This window comes from Vitis vinifera, chromosome 8, assembly GCF_030704535.1.
Source record: "Vitis vinifera cultivar Pinot Noir 40024 chromosome 8, ASM3070453v1".
Taxonomy (NCBI): domain Eukaryota; kingdom Viridiplantae; phylum Streptophyta; class Magnoliopsida; order Vitales; family Vitaceae; genus Vitis; species Vitis vinifera.
Window position 1 is genome coordinate 23,693,129 of NC_081812.1, and position 22,371 is coordinate 23,715,499.

General features: G+C 36.8%; 1 protein-coding gene across 1 annotated transcript; it reads right to left on the reverse strand.

Annotated features, from left to right (window-relative positions):
- Positions 1–2,067: 2,067 nt before the first annotated feature.
- LOC100255501 (protein FATTY ACID EXPORT 1, chloroplastic) lies at positions 2,068–19,229 on the reverse strand. Its single transcript, XM_059739340.1, has 7 exons — positions 18,960–19,229; positions 17,088–17,328; positions 16,524–16,691; positions 2,840–2,886; positions 2,711–2,751; positions 2,511–2,625; positions 2,068–2,418 (listed from the first exon to the last, which is right to left on the reverse strand). The coding sequence occupies exons 1-6, from the start codon at positions 19,056–19,058 to the stop codon at positions 2,532–2,534; spliced, it is 690 nt and encodes a 229-aa protein (XP_059595323.1). The 5' UTR covers positions 19,059–19,229; the 3' UTR covers positions 2,068–2,418; positions 2,511–2,531.
- Between the last annotated feature and the right edge of the window lie 3,142 nt (positions 19,230–22,371).

Here is a 22,371-nt window from a genome sequence, read left to right on the forward strand (position 1 = left end):
AAATAATATAAAATATTTATAAAATAATATTAATATATGATATATATATATATATAAATTATTTTTATATATTAAATAACATAAAATAAAAAAAATATTTTTAAAGTTTAAATATTTTAATCATAAATATGGTTAGAAATAAATAAAATTTCATTTTTTTTTAAATAGAAAATATTTGAATGTCACATAATTTTTATTTTAAACTTGAAAAAATAATATGTATTTCATATTATTTATTATTCATTTTACAAATTAAATATAAACATAATATAATATAGTATATTTAATTGGATATGCTATTTTAAAATATTATATCTAAAGATATCATATCCATTAGAAATCATATCCTAAGATATGCATATTCTATCAAATAAGATATGATATTCTAAGATGTATAAATCTTATCATATCCTATCCTATCCTGTCAACCAAACGTAGGTAAAGAGCTTTTAAAAAAATTCAACATGAATTTTTAACCAAACTAATATATAAAGAGCTTTAATAAATAATATAACAAATTTTTAACTAAGTTAACACAGAAAGAGCTTTAAAAAATCTAACATGAATTTTTAACTAAACTAGCATACAAAAAGCCTTTTTTTTTAAACATCTAACATGAATTTTTGACTAAACTAGCACACAAAGAGCTTTAAAAAAAATTCTAACATGAATTTTTAACTAAACCAGGCTTCAGAAAAAAATGGCCAGACAACTTGAAAATTATTCTCCGTGTTTTTTTATAAGTGAAATGAAGGTGTTGACTTTTAAGAGAGGTTGAAGGCCACTCTCTTGTGTAAACTTGTCGGCTGGGCAACTTGTGGGCTGTGCCTTTTTTTTTTTTTTACTAACTGGGCTTAAACACATACTCGTGTATACAAAATCTACATAAAATAGATGGGCCCAAGAAAGCCCAACAACAATACGTTGTTCCCTGCAGGAAACAACCAAATCCAAGAGCGAAACAATGCCACAGCCCACAAGTAGCCCAGCCCAAGGTGTTCCTATTCTTATGTGAAATCTCAAATAAGTGCATTTAGAAACGAGTATTGTGGTTTAATGTGTGAAGAATTTGACTCCAACCAAATCCTTCCTTCCCAAGTGCATAGTCTTCGTATCTATGGGTTTATGTAATCGTTTATTTGCTACATGTTTATTGTACAACCAAAGAATAAAGAAGCGCAACCAAAGGAGAGGATGCTTGCTTCATCTGTGAAGAGGAGCAAACCATCGGGGTGGCAGATGAGGTAGGTGGTTGGGCTCAGTGTCTATGATCAACTCTGTTGATGCAGTTCGTGATGAACCTAAAGGTGCTATTAGTCCAAGAAAGGTTTCATCTTAAGCATATTGTAAAACTAAGGATGAAGGATCCTCCACTGATTGCGTTGTTACTCTTAAAGACGAAGTATGTAAGGTGCTTATGTTCTTTGTTAATTTTTCACTCTTTCGCTTATTTTGTGTCGAGTGAATACAAATTCTAAAACCCACGGGGATGATAGTGGATTTATCTTGTTCAGAACTGGAGAGATTCTTTACGAATCACTAACACAACAACACAGATTTAATAATCCACATATCAACTAGGGAACAACAAGGATTGTGATAGACCAGGTTCAGCCAAGTTTTGTATATGATTTTGGGCATTCCTTTTCACTAGTATGTTTCTTAAGAGATTCTTGTATCTATATATGTTTTCTTATAAATCCTCCATTTGCAGGAGTTTTTCACAAAGGTTTATGTACAAAGACCGTGGATCCAAAGACGTTGAAAGGGCACTCAAATTGGATCAATGATTGATTTCTAGGTTTTGTCGTAAACTTCATTGGTTAAGCTGGAAAAACATTCGGAAGTAGGGTTGAAGCTACCAAATTCTGAGGAACCAAAGAAGGGTTGCGATCTCAATAATCAACTCATTCCAGTCTGCTACTGTTAATAGAGGATTATGTTTTTGAGTAATGTCCGAAGACTGTTGATTCTTTCATAAATGTAGCTGGTTTTGACCATTGAATCTAAATACTTGCTCAACTCCTAAATAAACTATAATTTTGCTGAAAAGAACAAAATAGCATCTAGTCCACTATAATCCATAAATTAAAATCTGAATTCAAGTCGCATAACGACATACAGTCACAAAAAACATCCTACTACTTGCAATTCCCATCTAAAGAAATACTAATAACATATCAACATAGTTGAGGACGTGTTGAAATGAACATGGGGGTAAATTTTTTGTTTCTCATGTTTGAGTTTCCTATCAAAATTTGATATCATTAGATGGTTATCATGACTATAACCATCTAAAGCACTTATTTTCTCAACTGTGGCTCTATCAACAGAGGTTCTTTCAGAGTTTTTCACCTAAGCAACAGCACTTCTCACAAATAGTAACCCAATTCCATAGACTACATGCTCAGCTTATAACTCACCTGCAATTTGGATGAAACAAATTTTGGCCTCATTAACCCGTACCCTCAGTTCAAGACATTGAATGACATGTAATCACAGAAAGGAACCTCACCTTTAACAGATTATCATCATGATGAGTGGCGTTCAGTTGCCTTCAACTTCTTCGGTGGTGGATTTCCTCCAGAGATCATTACATATGAATAAAAGCACAGCATTGCAGCACTGAGATAAGAAAAAGTTTAGATGACTACAACGGAAACATAACACACTCTTGGTGAATAGAAGCATGATAATCAATATTGGATACCTAATGATGGCAAAAAACCCAGTTGGAAACAGTTTCTTTGTCTGCATCCACAATACCATTTTATGGTCAGAAATAAAGAATCAGCCAGAAAATGAGAGAGAACAATATTGAGCTGATTTGATGCACTACCAATGAGTAGGTCTGGAAGTTCTTCCAGAAAAGAGCTGCTGAGAGTACTGCAAGATCAGAGAGCCAATAGAATTTACATATGAGGCAAACTCAAAACAGTATAGTGAATAAACTGCAGCACAATGATAAAGCATATATAGAGCTTCCAATTCTGACTGTCTATTCAAATATAGATGGATATCAAGCAAATCAATGAAAATTCTGCACCATGTCTGAGAAAAAAAATCATGTACCATGAATTATTACTTGAAAATATTGCTGGGGCTAGTGCAAATTATTATGATTGCAAAACTGGAAGTTCATTCTGTACCATCTTTTGCAGTTGTGTCTGGGACAGGCTTATTGAATTATAGAATTCATTAACCAGTATGCAAAGTGACTATGAAAGTGTTTACTGTTTTCTTTCCTTCTAAACATTTTTCAATGGGAAAAATAAGGCAGCAACAAAGTTAAAGAAAATAAAACATAAGAAACAGTTTGGGGGATATGCCTTGTAATCTTTTCTTCTGTAGCCAAGAAAGTCTTCCTCCTAGTTTGCCGGTACTTTTAGGTGGCTCAAAAGGTACTGGTTCACCGTGCATGTGTGTAATGCATGTGTGTACATGGATGGGTGTATGGTATTTTGCATTCCATAAAGCTAAAGCAATCAGAAAACTGGCTATCCCAATGTATTCTGACCTGCATGGCTTCAACTTGCTAAAATGGTTATCTTGCCCGTCTTCAAATAGAGTTTGATCATGATATTCATATGCACTGCCATCTGCATGGATCATCTCAAACTCCAACTTATCTTCTTAATTATATAGAATTTCCTGAGGCTGATAATGCCTTTTCATTCTCCTTCATTTTTCTTTGGTAGGCAAAATTGCATTCCCACTCATGTGGATGGGAATTAAATTGTCAGAAAAGCCGAGACCTATTCTGTTCCACACTTAATTAGCTAAAGATCTTCACCTTGTAGTTTTGATTTACTCTATTTACAGGGCTACAGACATCTGCATTAGGACTGTCATAATCAGGCTAGCCACGTAAAAGCATGTGGTATCCTGAAATGAACTTCATGGTGCCATCTCCTACCACACAATCATCGGACTGTACCTTCAGCATGGGCTGCCATCTTTAATGCAATCATACCTTTAATGACCTAAGAACCCATTCAACAGTAGCCCCGTAATCTTTTGTTCTGAATTGGGAAAAAAACAAAAAATCTGCTAAATATTTATCCTCTATAAGAGGAAATATATATATATATATATATATTTGATAGATAAAAAACAATAGTATTGAAAAGCGTTAAAAAAAGGGGTGCACCAAAGTACACATGATGTGGAAGAATGAAACAAGGAAAGTTGTGATTCTGAAGAGAGAATTAGACAATCCCATGATTAAAGAGATTTTATTGTAATTGAGTTAGGAAAGTCCTTAATTTGGGTCCTAGAATTTTTGTATATATATTTATATACCTACAACTCTCTGTACAAAAAAAAATTAAGAAAAAGAATTTTCTTCCTTTTATTCTTCAATTTCTCTTCTACATGGCATCAAAGCCCTAGACTCATAAATCTGGGAATAAATTTTTTCTTTTCTAGTCTTCACTGCTGAGTTGGAGACCAAAATCGACCTTCATCGTCGACCTAAAGTTTCTTCTTGTCTAAGTCAAGCATTGCAGCAAACAAGATTGTGATTTGTCGCATCATGCCCTCTCTAGATCGCGAACTCACCGTGAAATAGAAGATCATGCCCCTGTCTTCATCGTCAATGAGCGCTTCGTCAAAACTATAGAGGATGGCAACCTCTACCCTTTGTCGTTCACAGTTGAGGACTTCACGTTGTCGGCCACCACTGCAAACAAAGACCACACCATAGCTGCGAAAAAAGGATCGCCTTTTGCCATTGCTCCCTCTGAACCACGCCACTTATTGGAAGCACAGAGTGCCACAGATGACTCCTCCTCACGCCAAAGTTTTCCTATTCTCACATAGTTGTCACGTCACTGTTGGAAAAGTCACATCGCCATCTTCATTGAGATCGCCTCAATCGAAGCCAAAGACCACCGTCGCATCGCTACCCTCACGCCATCATACCAAACATGTCGTCACAACAAATAGCCTCACAACATCGCCATTGCCATTGAATCTCTCTATCACCATTGGATCTCGTTGTCGCCATCATCTCTACCTCACATCAACCCTTTCGATTGCCAGTGAAGGCTCTTAAGGATTTTTTAAGGTCAAGTTTTTTCTTAAAGTTTGGCTATTTAAGCCTTATATGTATATATATATATAAACAAAGAAGAAGAAAAAATGTCTAAGGTATCACAAATTAGTGCCTTCACCAATCCTTCTAAAAGAGTGATTACCACTCATTACAAGAGAATTGCAGAATATTCAAGCAGCATACAGACTTAATGGGAAGAATTATTTAAAATAGTCACAACTTGTTCATACCTTTCTGAAAGGAAAAGGAAAATTAAGTCACTTCCTGGAAACTGGACCAAGCCAAGGAGACCCTCAGTTATGGCATGGTTGTGGAACTCTATGACGCCTGAAATTAGTGACACTTGTATGTTCTTGACAACTACTAAAGACATCTGGGATGCAGTTCATCAGACATACTCAAAGACACTAGATGCAACCCAAGTGTATGAAATAAAAGCTAAGACCAAAGCAGCTAAACAAGGAAAGAAGACTATCACGGAATATGTCAATATGTTGAAAAACGTATGGCAATAACTTGACCACTATCATTGTATTGAGATAAAATGCCCTGACGATGCAACAATCCTAAAGAACTACATTGAAAAAGATTGAGTCTATAATTTCTTAGTTGGTCTCAATGCCGAGTTTGACCAAGTTCGAGTTCAAATACTTAGAGAGTTTCCAACTTTGAATAAGACTATCTCCATTATTCAAGCAGAAGTGTCATGCTTAAATCTCAGAATATGGAAGGCTTGGCTATGGTTGCCAACAAAGGCAATGATCAGAAGGCTAGCACTATTGATAACAAAAGGACCGATTGGTCAAAGGCTTCAAACTGTGATAACAGAGATAACTTATGCTGCACTCACTGTCAGAAACCTAGACATACACGGGAAAAATGTTGAAAACTTCATGGTAAGCCAACTACATCTAGCAAAGAGTGGGGTGAATAATCAATCAATGTCAAGGCTGAATCGGTTCTTAGTGAATGAGGGGTGGGACTATCATTTTAGTGGATCAATTCAGTGTGTCTTTCTGAGACCTGTGTTTGACCATTTCCCGGTTCTTTTAGATGGCGGAGGTATGAGGAGAGGCCCCTCCCCTTTTAGATTTGAGAATATGTGGCTAAAGGTGGAGGGTTTTAAGGATCTCTTGAAGTTGAAGTGGGGGGGCAACTTAAGTGGCTCATCAAGTTTTATTTTGGCAGCAACATTAAAGGCCTTCAAGTGGACTATTAGGATGATAAGGAAAAGACTAGCACCCTGTCTTTGGAGGAGTTGGAAGCAAGGAAAGAAGTGAGGGAAGATTATAAAAAACGAGTTCTGTTAGAAGAGATTTCTTGGCGGCAAAAATCAAGGGAAGTGTGGTTGAAAGAAGGAGACAAAAATACAGGATTCTTTCACAAGATGGCCAATGCACACAAAAGGAGGAATTATGTGGACAAAATTAAGATTAATGGTGTTTGGCTTTCGAAGGAGAATGAAATCAAGGAAGGGGTGGTCAGAGCCTTTCGGTCTCTACTGTCCAATCCGAGGGATTGACATCCTTCTTTATTTGGGTTACAGTTTGAGACACTAAAGTCTCTGGATGCTCTAGGTTTAGAAGAGTTGTTCTCGAAAGAGGAGGTTTTTGGTGCTTTGTTGGGATGCAATGGGGACAAAGCAACAGGGCATGATGCCATGATGGTATTTCTATGACATTTTGGCAGTTCTCTTAGGACTTTGTGAAGGATGATGTGATGAGATTCTTCGGGGAATTCTATGAACATGGTAACTTTGTTAAAAACTTGAATGCAATCTTTCTGGTTTTAATCCCAAAAAAAGCAGGTGCTGAAAATCTAAGGGATTTTAGGCCTATAAGTTTGGTGGAGGGTTGTACAAGTGGCTGGCCAAGGTTTTAGCCAATAGGCTAAGGAAGGTGGTAGGAAAGATGGTTTTTAAGGCCCAAGGGGTGTTTGTGGAGGGTAGACAAATCCTAGATGCAGTGTTGATTGCTAATAAAGCCATTGATTCGATCTTGAAGAATAACGAATGTGGTTTCTTGAGCAAACTTGACATAGAGAAGGCATATGACCATGTGGACTAGTCTTTTCTTTTCACAGTTATGTAAAAAATGGGTTTTGGGGAGAAATGGGTTGGGTGGATCAAATGGTGCATCCACTACAAGTTTCTTTATGTTGGTTAATGACACTTCTACTGGTTTCTTTCAAAGCTCAAGGGGTTTGAGGTAAGGAGATTTGCTTTCATCGTATTTATTTGTGATTGCTATGGAGGTGTTTAGTTGTTTCCTAAAGAGGGCAGTGGATGGAGGTTTTTTGTCGGGTTGTAGGGTGAAGGGAAGGAGTGGAGAAGGGGTTCAAATATCCCATTTGTTGTTTGTTGATGATAGATTGGTGTTCTGCCAAGCTTCCCAAGATTAGATGACCTATCTTAGCTGGTTGCTTATGTGGTTTAAGGTTGTGTCGGGGTTAAGAATAAATTTGGAAAAGAGCAAATTAATCCCAATGGGTAGGGTGGAGAATTTTGATGACCTTGCTATGGAATTTGGATGTAGAGTGGGTAGCCTCCCATGCACTTATTTGGGCCTACCTCTGGGTGCACCGTTTAAGTCTATTGACAGTTTGGAATGGAGTGAAGGAGCGGTTCTGTAGAAGGTTTGCTATGTGGAAGAGACAATATATTTCCAAAGGAGGGAGAACGACCCTAATTCAAAGCACATTGTCGAACTTACCCATTTATTTTATGTCATTGTTGCGCATGCCAAGCTCAATTAAACAAAGACTAGAGCATATTCAAAGGGGTTTTCTTTGAGGTGGAAATTTGGAGCGAAAACCTCATTTAGTGAGATGGGAGTTGGTGTGCTTAAGTAAGAAGAAAGGGGGTTTGGGGATCAAGTGTCTTTCCATACTCAATAAGGCTCTTCTTTGTAAATGGAATTGATGGTTCGCGAATGAGAGAGAGGCTTTGTGGAATCAAGTGATTAAAGGGAAGTACATGGAAGAAAGAGGGGGTTAGTGTTCTCGGAAAGTGAGAGAGGCGTATGGTGTTGGGTTATGGAAAGGGATAAGGATGGACTAAGACATTGTGGGTACTAGGATTTCCTTCTTTGTAGGTAATGGGCGAAGTGTGGGATTTTGGAAGGATAAATGGTGTGGGGATTCTTCTTTGAGTGTGTCCTTCCCAACCTTGTTTGCCTTAGTTATTGATAAGGAGGCGTGGGTGGAGGATATTTGGGACCCCTTGGCTGAGGGGGGTCGGGGATGATGGAACCCTTGTTTCTCAAGATCCTTTAATGATTGGGAGATGGAGGAGACAAAAATCTTCTTGGGGAGGCTGCATGGGAAGAAAGTGTGCGGTGATGTGGAAGACATGGTGTTTTGGACTGAAACAAAGAGTAGGAAGTTCTCGGTCAAATCCCTCTACAATGCTCTAGAGTTGGGCAACCCTTCTTTGTTTCCCTCAAGTTGCATTTGGAACGTGTGGGTGCAGCCCAAGATTAGCTTATTTGCTTGGGAGGCTACATGGGGCAAAACTTTAACTTTGGATTTAATTCAAAAAAATGGTGGGCCTTGACAAATAGATGTTTTTTTATGTCATGAGAAGGAAGAAACTATAGACCACCATCTTCTTCACTATACTAAAACTAGGGTCTTGTGGGAATTGTTCTTTTCATTGGTTGGGGTGTCATGGGTGCTACCTTCTTCAGTTAGAGAGACTCTCCTTAGTTGGTATGGTTTTTTGTGACAAAAAGCGTAAGAAAGTGTGGAGAGCAACTCCTTTATACATCTTTTGGACGATTTGGAGGGCAAGAAATAGATTGACCTTCAGTGATGATGTGCTTTTGATTCAGAGAATTATATTCTTTTTTGTTTTTTCCCTTTAGTCAGAGGCAAAGTTGTTTATAGCTGATTGCCCTCTAACTTTAGTTAGTTTTATTGATTGGTTGGATTCTAGTTAAGGTTGCTTTTTTATCCGATTGGGCGCTTATTTACTTGTACTTTTTGGCCGGTTTGGCAGTGGGTGTATAGGTATTGTATACCTTGAGCGACACTTTTGGCGCCTCTTTTCAATAGATCTTTTCCTTACCTATATAAAAAAAAAAAATCTAGCAAAGAGTGGGGTTACAGTGGAGGACAATAGAGGAATAATGGGCAAACAAACTTGTCCTTTGCTCAACCAGTTGAAGAAAAATCCCTGGAATTGGGTGGATTCAATCAGGAGGAGATTGAAAAATTAAGAGCTTTGTTGGGAACTCTTGAGAAACCTTTAGGTACCTACTCACTGGCGCTTTCAGGTAAGTTTCCTATTGGATTAAAAGTCTCAGATGAAACCTTTGTCAAATCATGGGTCATAGACTCGGGCGCCATAGATCACATGACCCATTCATCACACCAATTTAAAAACCATAACCCTTGTCTAAGTAGTAGGAAAATAGTCATAGTAGATGGTTTCTTAACCATTGTTGCAGGTATAGGAGATGTCTAAATTAGTCCTACACTCACACTCAGAAATATGCTTCATGTTACAAAGTTGTTCACTAATCTTATTCCTATACAAAAGCTTACACAAGATTTGGGTTGCATTGTGACCTTTTTCCTTACTTATTGTGTATTTCAGGACCAGGACTTGGGGAAGATGATTGGACTAAGAAACGGAACGGGTTATACTACCTTGAGACACCAAGTGAGTCATCCGTATCTTTTCTTTCAGAGCACCATCTTTTAAATAAAGAAAAAATTTGGCTTCATCATTGTAGGCTTGGACATCCATCATTTTTTTTTTGATAAGTAAATAAGATTTCATATATAAAAGAGACGTTAAAAAAACGACTCAATGTATACAATACCTATACACCCGTCTTCAACAAGGCCAAAAAACAAAGAAAGCCCAACACTACAATCCTACTTAGAGCCCAACCAATCAATAAAATTAGCTATAGTTAGAGGACAATCATCTATGAACAACTTAGTCTCGGACCAAAAAGAAAGGATAAAAGAGTGTTTCAGTCTCTGAATTGACAACATATCATCCTTGAAAGCCAATCTATTCCTCGCCTTCCAAACCGTCCAGAAAATGTGAAGAGGAGCAGCTCTCCACGCCTTCTTGCGCTTTTTGCCTACGAAAAAACCATTCCAGCTTAGAAGGGTCTCTCTAACTAAAGAAGGCAATACACAAGACATCCCAAATAAAGTAAAAAGTAGATCCCATAACACCCTTGTTCTTGAACAATGAAGGAGAAGATGGTTTATGTTCTCCTTTCTCAAGACACATAAAACATCTATTTGCCAATGCCTGTCCTCTTTTCTGGACCGTATCCAAGGTTAGGGCTTTGCCCCACATAGCCTCCCATGCAAAGAAACTAATCTTGGGTTGCACATTCACATTCCAAATATAGCTTGATGGTTTATGTTCTCCTTTCTCAAGACACATAAAGCATCTATTTGCCAATGCCCGTCCTCTTTTCTGGACCATATCCAAGGTTAGGGCTTTGCCCCACATAGCCTCCCATGCAAAGAAACTAATCTTGGGTTGCACATTCACATTCCAAATATAGCTTGAAGGAAACAGAGATGAACCACCCGCTTCAAAGGCTACATAGAGAGACTTGACCGAGAATTTACCTCTTAGTTTCAGTCCAAGACACCATATCCTCCACATCCTCAATAACTCTCTTACCGTGTAGCCTCTCCAAAAATCTTTCCGCCTCCTCTACCTCCCAATCATTGAACGCTCTTAAAAAACATGGGTTCCAAACCCCCCCCCCCCCCCCCCCCCCCCCCCCCAAACCCCCCTCAGCCAAAGGGTCCCAAATATCTGTCACCCACGCTTCCTTCTCAACAATCAAAGCAAAAAGAGAAGGAAAGGACACACACAAAGGAGAATCCCCGCACCATCTATCCCTAAAAAATCTCACCCTCCTCCTGTTACCAACAATGAAAACCATCCTATCGCTTACCATCTTCCAATCCATCCTTATTCCTTTCCACAATCCCATACCATGAGCCTCTCTCACTTCTTGAGAGCACCAACCCCCTCTATCTTCTCCATACTTCCCTCTAATCACTTGATTCCACAAAGCCTCTCTCTCATTTGCGAAACGCCAATTCCATTTAGCAAGAAGTGTCTTGTTGAGAAAGGAAAGGCATTTGACCCCCAAACCTCCTTCCCTAATTCCATTCTCCTCCGTAAGCCAAGCTCCATTAATCTTGATTCTGTCCACATTGTTCCTCCTCTTGTGAGCATTGACCATCTTATGGAAAAAATCGGTATTTCTATCCCCCTCTTTTAGCCACACTTCCCTAGATTTTTGCCTCCACATGATTTCTTCAAGACCTACCCATTTTTTATAATCTTCCCTCGCTTCATCTCTAGCTTCCAGCTCTTCCAACGACAGTCTGCTAATTTTCTCCTTGGCATCCCAAAACTCCATATGCTCCAAAGCCAAATTCTTTCTATATTAAACCCTACCAAAGGTGTTTCCGTTCCACTCCTTCAGCTTAGCCTTCAGAAATTTTAGTTTTTCGGCGAAGATAAAACTTGGGGATCCACTAAAGCTACTTTCTTCCCACCAATACTTCAATAGGTCCTTAACACCTTCCACTTTCAGCCACATATTCTCAAATCTAAACGGGGAAGGACCTCTTCTCAGGCCCCCTCCGTTAAGAAGAAGCTGAAAGTGATCGGACACCGGTCTTGGTAGAACAAACTACCTCGCATCACCAAAATGACTATCCCACCCCTCATTAAGCAAAAAACGATCCAGCCTTGAAAAAGACTGGTTATTCACCCCTTCACTCCAAGTAAAAGGGCCCCCAACCATAGGCAGATCCTTTAACTCTAGATCTTCTATAACTTTTGAGAACCTTCTCATGTTTGAATTCAAGTTCCCTCCTCTGCTGCACTCTTCCGGACTTATAATGACATTAAAATCCCCCGCAACACACCACGGCCCATTCCAAAGCCCCTTAATGGCCCCCAACTTCTCCCAAAAACTCTCCCTGTTCCTCCTCAATGTTGGGCCATATACCCTTGTAAACATCCAAATGAAACCATCCTCGCAACTCTTAAAAGTGCAAGAAATAGAGAACAATCCTTTTTGAATGTCAACTAACTCCAACACCCTGTTATCCCAAAACACCACTATACCTCTAGCTGCGCCCCTTGAATCTACAGCTCCCCATTCAAGGAATCTACCCACTCCTAAACTACGAATAATATCCATTGACATTTCCTGTAGGCAAACTAGATCCACCCTATTCTTCTTTATCAAAGCTTTGATCACCTTCCTCTTGTTGCAATTATTGGCCCCTCTTACATTCCAAGTAAGCAGTTGGAGCTTCATTTAGACCTGCTCGTACTCCCCCCCGCCCCCCCCCCCCCCCCCCCCTCCCTTCTCCTCCTCCTCCAAGATAGTTCACTGTCCATTCCAACTTTCTCAATTCTCTTTCGAATTTTGACAACTCCAATTTTTTCCTTTTTCTACCATTCAACTTTCCTTTTTGAAGTTTTTTAAAACTCTTAAGTTTTTGTTCCCTTCCCTATTTAATAAATTAGATGTTGAGAGCTTCCATTGTGATGTATGTGAACTTACTAAACACAAGCGTTCACCATTTCCCATCAATAGTAAAAAAAGTTCAGCACCTTTTCATTTAATTCATGGTGATATTTGGGGCCTTTACCCCGTCCCTAACATATCTGGGGCGTGTTGGTTCGTGTCTTTCATCAATGATTGTACTAGGGTCACTTTAATTTTCTTATTTAAACACAAATCTAATGTGAGTTTTGTTCTTCCAAATTTTCATAACATGATAAAAAACCAGTTTTGTGTCACTATCAAGAGGTTTTGGTCCGATAATGCTAGAAACTATTTCAATCAAATCTTAACTCCATACTTTCAAAATGAGGAAATAATTCATGAATCATTATGTGTCAATACCCCTCAATAAAATGGAGTTGCTGAGATAAAAAATGGTCACCTACTTGATACAACTTGAGCTTTTTTGTTTCAAAATCATGTGCTTAAATCTTATTTGGGGGATGTTGTCCTCACTGCCACACATCTCATAAACCGATTACCTTTCAGAGTCCTCAATTTCAAAAGTCCCATGGAAGTACTCTCATCCTTCTATCCTAATATGAAAACCACAAACCATCTCATTCCTAAGATATTTGGTTATGTATCCTTTATGCAAATTCACAGTCCAAACAGGGGAAAATTGGACCCAAGAGCAGTCAAATATATTTTTGTGGGATATTCCTCAACACAAAAGGGATATAAGTGTTGCTATTTACCATCAATTTTTTTTTTTGTCTCAACGGAAGTTACTTTCAATGAAAGTGAGTCTTATTTTCCTGCTCCTCATCTTCAGGGGAGAATTCCTTCAAGGAAGACAAAGATCAGGATTCCTATTTCATTGATATTATTAATCTCTTTCTCATTGACCCTCCTAAAGTCACTAGTCCAATACCTGTACCCTCTGCCTCTAAACTTGCCTTTGAACCCATCTTTGAACCTGTCCCTGAACCTAAGTCATCACCCACAGTGCCTGTTGAGAATCGAATGACTAGCAAAGTATACTCAAGGAAGAAAGTTGCAGTCCTTAGACTTATACAAGTCCAAGAATTTGAACCAACTTCTAGAAATGAGGTAACAATTTCTCTTCCTCTCTTACAAACTGAGTCTAAACTTCCTATTGCCATCAGGAAAGAAACGAGGGAATGTATTAATCGTCCCTTGTATCCACTTTCCCATGTTGTCATTCAAAAAGTTGTCTCGGTCCTATAAAAGTTTTCTTACAAGCCTGATGCTTTATCTGATGAAAATTGGAAACAAGCCATGAATGCAAAAATGGAGGCCTTAAAGAAAAATAAAACTTGAGAGTTGGTAGATTTGTCTGCAAGAAAAAGACCAATGGGATGCAAATGGGTTTATACTGTTAATTATAAAACAGATGGATCATTAGAGAGGTATAAGGCGAGATTGGTGGTCAAGGGATACACTTAGACATATGGTGTGGATTATCTAGAGACCTTTGCCCCGGTTGCAAAGATGAACACTGTAAGAATTTTGTTATCATTGGCAACTAAGACCTACAACAATTCGACATCAAAAATACATTTTTGAATGGAAACTTGGAAGAAGAAATTTTCATAGAAATTCCTCCCAAATTTGGTAGTGACCTAGCCACTAAAAAGGTGTGTAAACTGAAGAAAGCTCTATATAGGCTACAACAATCTCCAAAGGTGTGACTTGGAAGATTTACGAATGTAATGAAAAACATGGGATACAAACAAAGTCAGAGAGAACGTACATTGTTCATCAAGCATTCAGATTCAGAGGAAGTTACAGCCCTTTTGGTATATGTAGACGACATCATCATGATGGGAAATGATGAACTAGAGAGGTAGACTTTGAGACAATGCTTGACCAAAGAATTTGAAATCAAAGAGTTAGGAAGGTTAAAATACTTTCTAGGAATTGAGGTTGCACACTCTAAGTAAAGAACTTTTATTTCTCAGTAGAAATATGTAACAAACCATCTCAGAGAAACAAGGAAGTTGGTGTATAAACCAACAAGCACACCACTAGATCTTAATCATAAGCTCAGAGAGGCTAAGGAAGACACTATGATAAATAAACAGATGTATCAACGTCTAGTAGGAAGACTCATTTATCTCACTCATAAGATCGGATATAGCATATGTTGTGAGTGTGTGATTAGCCAGTTCATGCACAACTCAAAATAGGTCAATTTGCAAGCTGCTAATCGAGTACTATAGTACCTTAAGGGATCTCCATGAAAAGGCACCCTATTTAAACAAAGTTCGGGACTAGTACTTGAAGCATACACAAATGTGAATTATGTTGGATTTGTGGCTGATAGAAAATCAACTACGGGGTATTGCACCTTTCTTGATGGGAATCTGGTGACATGGCAAAGCAAGAAACAAATTTTGATAAAAAGGTCCAGTATAGAAGCAGAATTCTGAGCAATGGCCTAAGGAGTTTGTGAACTACTATGATTGAAGATTATTTTGAAAGATTTGAAGATCAAATGAGATGGGTCAATGAGACTTTACTGCGACAATAAATTTGCAATCAGTATTGCACATAATTCAGTGTAACACGATCGAACGAAACACATAGAAATTGACAGACATTTCTGTACCCCTTATGTATTTATTGACCGCCAATTTCCAGATATACTCACAAAAGGTATAAGCAGTACAAAGTTTTAAGCAAACATATCTAAGCTGGGAATGGAAAACATCTATTCACCAACTTGAGGGGGAGCGTGGAAAAATGAAATAAGGAAAGTTGTGATTCTGAAGAGAGAATTAGGCAATTCCGTGATCAAAGAGATTTTGTTGTAATTGAGTTAGGAAAGTCCCTAATTTGGGTCATATGATTTTTGTATAAATATATGTATGAGTCTCTATACAAAAAAAAATTAAGAAGAATTTTCTACCTTTTATTCTTCAATCTCTCTTCCACACACACCTCTTCCATTGGAGTGAGATCATAAGTCTACCACCAAGCCTCATTTGAAACAGCTAAAGCAAAAATGAAGGGAAAAGAAACGCTCAAAGGTCCATTGCCACACCTTCTATCATTCTAAAACTTTACCCTACTCTCATTACCCATAGAGAAGGAAATTTTACAATTAACTATCTCTCACAACTTTCTTATGGCCTTCCATAACCCAACACCATAACCATCACTTGCTTCCTTAGAACACCAGCCCCCTTCAACTTCCCCATATTTACCGCTTATAATTTGTCTCCAAAACACCTCCCTTTTTGTTGCAAAGCACCAATCCCGCTTGCATGATAGGGCCTTGTTGAACAAGAAAAAATATGAGTATTCAGACAAATACTCACTTTTTTATAGGTAAAATCTTTTTTGTTTTTATAGAGACTCACATTTGGACGAAAAATATGAGAATTCATATTCTAATATTCCTTTTTTGGCTCCTTCTCCTTCCTCTTGTTTTTTTATTCCTCGATCCCTTTAGCCTCACATGATAGAAGGTACTTAAGCTTACAAATTTGACAGAAGAATACAGAAGGGAAGAATAAGAAAAACAGAAGGTGGATTACACCCTGCTTAACAAGAGAGAGGACAGAAAAACTTCTTGTGTGTTATGACTATAAAGAACCACCATTTAGGCACTCTGGAGTTACTAGTATAAACTGGATCTTTCCACACATTTTTTGCATATGCATTGTTGGGGCAGGAAATTTTGATAACACCTATTAGATGTGGAACAGACATAAATATTTTCCTTGCAACCATAAGCAACTAACAAACCACGTAGAGTGAAAAATAGTATATAATAAACAAATAACAAAACAGAAGAAAACCAGTAGAAATGTAGAGGAAAACTCAGCATCATGATACAGATTTTTTTTTATAATTATTTTTTGGTTTTTTGTTTTTTGGATATTGGACCCATGATGTCTTAAATCATAGTAAGGTTTGTATACCTGCTTGCCCTAGTACGAATGGTAAGCTGGATTTTCCTTGCCTCCAGATCTTTAAGCTAAGGGTGCTGAGGGCTAGCAGAGCACCACCAAAGAGCACGCCAGTGCTTAGAGCTGTAGGATTTTTTGAGAAAATAAAACCAACAAAACTGCCACTCAGAACAAGCCCACCTGTAAGAAGAAACTATTAGTGAGTTACCCAAGAATCTCTCTCTCTCTTTCCCTACTACTGGTTAAATCTTGGTGAAGGGAGAAGGTGCCATATTCAGAAGTCATTATGAACTTTGTAAATACTATAGTGGACAGACACACGGAATGGCAATGTATCAAAAAAATAATTTTAAATATGTACCAATTGGGACTCAAAAACTGCCATTGGCTCCTGAATTAACAGATTGTGCTTATTTAAATACTATAGTAATGAATGATTCAAGAGACAGAAATTATATTCACCAAATCCCTAGATAAGTGTAATAAAAAAAGGTGCCTGAAATACAGTTTGCCTTCTCTAATGTCTCTTGGATTTTGGCCAGTAGAGAAGTCTTCACCACATCAAAGCACACTCACCATAGGGAATCCCAAAACAAAAATCGTGGATTTTTGCTGTCCTTTTTTGTTGGGTTACTCCATATTCCTGTACTGGCTCAGTCATCCCCATTTGTTCAGCATCATTTTTTATAGATTGATATGACTTTGCTGTCCCTTCAATAGGCAATTTTGATGTGTCAGCTGCATAACTTGAAGTAGCCTTAATCTCTGAACTGGAAGTTTCAGTGCCATGTCCTTCAAGGCTCATAACAACTGGTAACTGGATAATAAAAACCATCACCAGTTAGAATCACTTCCAACTGTATTAAATGAGAAAGGGCAGTGGGAAGGAGTTTAACTAGTAACACAAATAAACATATAGATATAAGAGAACTATCCTTTCCAACAGATTTTCTCATTTGAAGTTCCAAAGTTGGATGCAAAATGTCCACCAAATCAGCAGCAATAAGAAGGCTATTAGGGAGAGGGAAACTTGGAATCATGATATAATAAAAATAATAGCAAACTTCAAAGCAGTCATGAAGAAAACCTTCATTTACAACCATTTTACACCACCACATGACAGTCATCACCTTCTTAAAATCATATTCACATGTGTAGTCAGGGATAAGGAACCAATTGTGAAGTGCTACAAATGCATCAAACCTGTATTAAAGCATAATCATCACAAACAATAAGTTTGTGAAACCACTGAGACTGCTTTTGTAGGTCCTTGGCATTTATGATCTGTGAAACAGCATGTCCGTCACTCCCTCCAACTGGAATTCAAGTTTATTAGAGGAGAACAGATGAAGGAGCAGGTTGTTGTTACTGCTGTGGTGTGGGATTCTCTAGCATCTTTAATTATTTACCTAGCATCTTTAAGTTATCTCCTTGGGGAGTCTATTCTCTATATGGCAAGAAGCCCATATAAAATAGGGAAAATGTAATGGGGAAATCATCTTGAAAATTTTCAAGAAGAAACTCAGCACTTTTCCTCTCAATGTGCATCTTCTCCATGGGCCATTAGAATGGTTGACAAAAAATGGGGTTCTTATTCTTCAAAGGTCTAGGGGCACTTTTAACTCGCATTAAACTTGGATCATGGGTTGATTTTCAATTTTTAGGAATAAACTACTCTCAGGCACATCACAGATAGCTGGACAACTAATTAAAATCTTCTATTTCACATCAACCTATTCAATATGGTGTTCCATTTTCTCTAAGGCTATGTTTGATTTCTGGAAAATTTGAATGAAAATGTAAAAGAAAGAAAATACAGAGAAGGAAAGAAAGAGCAAAAAAAAAGAAAAAAAAATTGTAGTCAATAAATTGTTTTTATACCCTGTTTTGAACTCATTTCACTCCTTTTAACTCTTAGACTTAAATATTAAATAATTTAAAATGTATTAGTTTCTAACTAATTTTAATTATATTTAATTTTCTTTGATATTATCGTATTAAAATCATTTCCTAGATTTTTTTTTTTCCTTTCCGTAGTACTTTCTGGAAACAAAACATAACCTAAATTTCTGATAAGTTCTAGGGTTCCTTGCATCTATCCTCGACAACCAAATGAAGCATAGTCCATAAAATCAAGCATCCACAAAAACTACATCAACGCAAACACTCGGTGAAACAAGGAAACATAAACAATAAACGAGGCAGCCTAAAACCAGTGGCACATCACAATTCAGTCCCCAAAAATAAATAAACATACGCATAGACGTATAAAACCTGTTTATCTACTGAGAAATTTTGAAAAACAAAAGAAAATAAAGAATAACAGGTTCTTCATTGGTTACACTTCTATCATTTCTCCAGAAACAATAGATCCGTACTTCCCTTTGGATTTATTTCTATTCCTCAATTTGTTTGGCAACCAAATGGAGGATTTGGGTTTTCTGGTACCTTGGAACGAATAGCTACAGAATAAACTGGACGCTTCTGTAGGTGCAGATAACGGTTGATTGAAGAGAAACACGAGAGCTGACGAATTGTTGAAGACATCGATTGCTTTGGGTGGGCGATTTCGACTGAAAATGAAAATGAAATTCAGATGAAGAAGACGACTGGAGAAACCCTCGCGTGTTCTCCACTCTCTTCTTTTAATATATTATAAGTATAATATATTTATCTTGTATTTATTCTGTCAAAATTATTATTATTTTTTTATAGGTAATGTCAAAATCGGTAGTCTTGAAACAATGCATTATATAGTATATAAACATAATTCACTCAATACATTAATTATATATATATCCACATGTATGTGTTATGAAATCCGAAAGATTTAAAGAGAAAAAATCTAGGTTTCTTATTATAAAAACTCTTTAAAAAAAATACATCACCATTCAAATTTAAATAAATCTAATAAAAAAAAAAAAGATAAGCTCCAACTTATCCTTATTTCTAAAACATAAATAGAATATTTTAATAAAATACCTAAATAAAAAAGAAAAGTAGTAACCAAATAAAACTATTAAATAAATAATTATAATATATATATTTTATTTTGTAGGTATGTTATATAATATAAACTTAGTTCAAATTAGTATTTCATTTTGTTCCAATGATAATTCATAATATAATTATGTTAAATAGTATTGCATGATCATATAAAATTGCAAGTTTTATAAAAAAATTTCAAAATTTTGTAAATTAAGTTTTGTTATAATATATTGTAATGTTAATATATTTATATTATAAATATAATATATATTTGTTGTAATTGTATTTTATAATAAAAGTAATAGTATTGGAAATATTTGGTTATACCCATTTCACATCATCATACATTTTTATACGCATTTAACATCACCATACCACCAATGTCTCCCGTCAATGTATTGAAAAAAGAAAGTGTAAAAAATAATAAGAAAATATAATGCAATGGAAAAAAAAGAAAAAAAATTATATTATTTTTTAAATTTTATTTTATTATAAAATATTAAAAATCAGTGTTTTGCATCATTTTCGTTTAGACAATTCAAATGAAAAACTAGACATTGTGTTTTTATTTTTTATTTTTTTTTATTTTATCAAATTCAATACAGAAATGTGATTTGTTAAATTAAAAATAATACTAAAAATCACTATGATGCACAAGAATTATTAAAGGAAATGATCATTTGGGTCTTTTTCACTTCAACCTACCCTATTCATATATGACCTTCTAGGTTTTTATTACCTTGATCTACCCTAATTATTAATTAGTTATATTTGAAAATGTAAACGGTTATATTTGAAAATTATTTTTTAAAAATGTTTAACAGATATGGATAGAGATTAAATTTTGAGAATTAAATTTAAAATATATTAAATTTAAGGATGAATTTTAAATACTTTTTGTGTTTTGTGTGAAAAAACATTTTAGTGTACGATACACCTGAGTAATATAAATTAAAAAACATAATTTTTTTTTATAAATGCATTTGATCATTGTTTTTGAAAACATTTGGAGATGTCTAGTTTAAAAAGAAAATACTATAAATTTGAGAATAATGATTAAAATGCAGTTTTTAATCATTTTCAAAAAAAAAATTATTTAGCTCAAATTTAAAGAATAATTTTACTAAGTATGTGTAGACCTCCATTTTTGGGTTATATTTGCAGCTATTCATTTTTACCACATGTTAAGATTTTGGAGGGCCATGTGTCGCCCCAGAATTGGTCATCAGGCAATGGCATTTTGCTTGTTAGGAAATGTGGTGGTTTGGCTCAGGGGCAATAGGTGAGGGACACGTGTGTGGGGAATATGTTGGAAACGGTTTTGAAGAAATGAAAAGAAGTTGTAGGCAGTTACAGGGAGAAGGGGGTGTTTGTTGTTGTAGTAGAGGGAAAAACGTTTTTTTTATTGCCAGATAAGGGAGGTGGCTTGGGGAGAAGACAACGGGAGGAAAATATGAGATAGCTGGAGAATGAGAGAGCTTGAGAGCGATTACCAGATAAAGAGATAGAGTTGTAGAACTAGAGAAACTGAGGAAGAAGCAGAAGATGAGCTTGTTAATTCGGTCCAGGTATGATTACAACATTCTTTATATTTTCACATTTCAGACTGTTCATCTTGTTTCCTACTGATTTTTGGGTTCATTTGTTGATTGGTGTGGACATCAAGGGTCACTTGTTCGCTTTGTTAGATATACTCTTTATGCATGCTCTGTTTTGGCTTCATATTTTGGTATCTTTGTGTAGACCCTCAATTTTGTCTTTCGACACTTGCATTTATCTTAAGGGTGTCACATGCACCCAATTTTTTCCGTATGGCATCGCCATGGCCCCCTTGTGGGCTTGATCGGTTTTTAAGCCTTGTGTAGGTTCATCTGCGGTTCAATGTAGTGCGAGTGTGTAGTTCATTTTGGAGTGTCATCATGGCTAATTCCCTAGTTGTTTACATCATGCTAAAGGAAGAAAGTGAGGTCTCCCCAAAACTTCAATTCAGTTGGAGTTCATAGGAGCAGGTTCGAATACAGAGCATTTGGGCTTGTTTCGATAGACGAGGAGTATTTGGTACGCGTCAGCATCAATTCCATTGTCGCCTCCATATGCCATGTAGCCTTCCTGAGAGTGGTGGCTAAGTCGGAATGGTTTCATCATGAATCCACTCTGCTTGGGTCCATCAAAAGCGGGTTCGGTACAAACACACCATGAACCTAATCAGTTGTAGGCAATATTGCGAGTTAAGGTTCCCGAAAATCATTGGAATACTAGTCATTCTTGATGAAGAGTGAGGAGTACGCAGTGATGGGAAGTAGGGGAATTTGGGTCCACAAGGTTCATTGTGTTGGGTAACGTCAGACTCATTGGTAGATCGATGGACGTGGTGACCGCGGAGATCGTGGGGAAGAGGAAATGATTAATGTAAATATAGCTAAAGTCAACAGATTGGAGAAGCTAAGGAATGAAGATGATGAAAGTGTAATTTCTGGTTCAGTAAGTGTATCGCGATTGAGAGCTTTGCATGCAAAATTGAAATCCGGCACCGAGTGGGCTTAACTTGATTCATAGTCCAGGGATTTCAGCTCATATGATGATGAATCATCAAATGAATAATCACTCAAATAACTCAGTTTTGATGATACGTCTACTTTGGCTTATAGTTTGTTTGAGAGATGTTTTGCATGTTTCTGATGCAATGTTGGGTAACATGCTTGACGTTACTCTTACTGATTCAAGCAAATATGATTCTGAGTTGCACCATCTTGATGTGCAAATGAGACAACTGACCCTGCCATTCCTTGGAGAGAAACAACAGTTTCCAACAAGTTGTTCTGAGGTCCAGAATGCCAAAGCAGATCCACCAAGAAAGCTAGAAAGTTGAAAA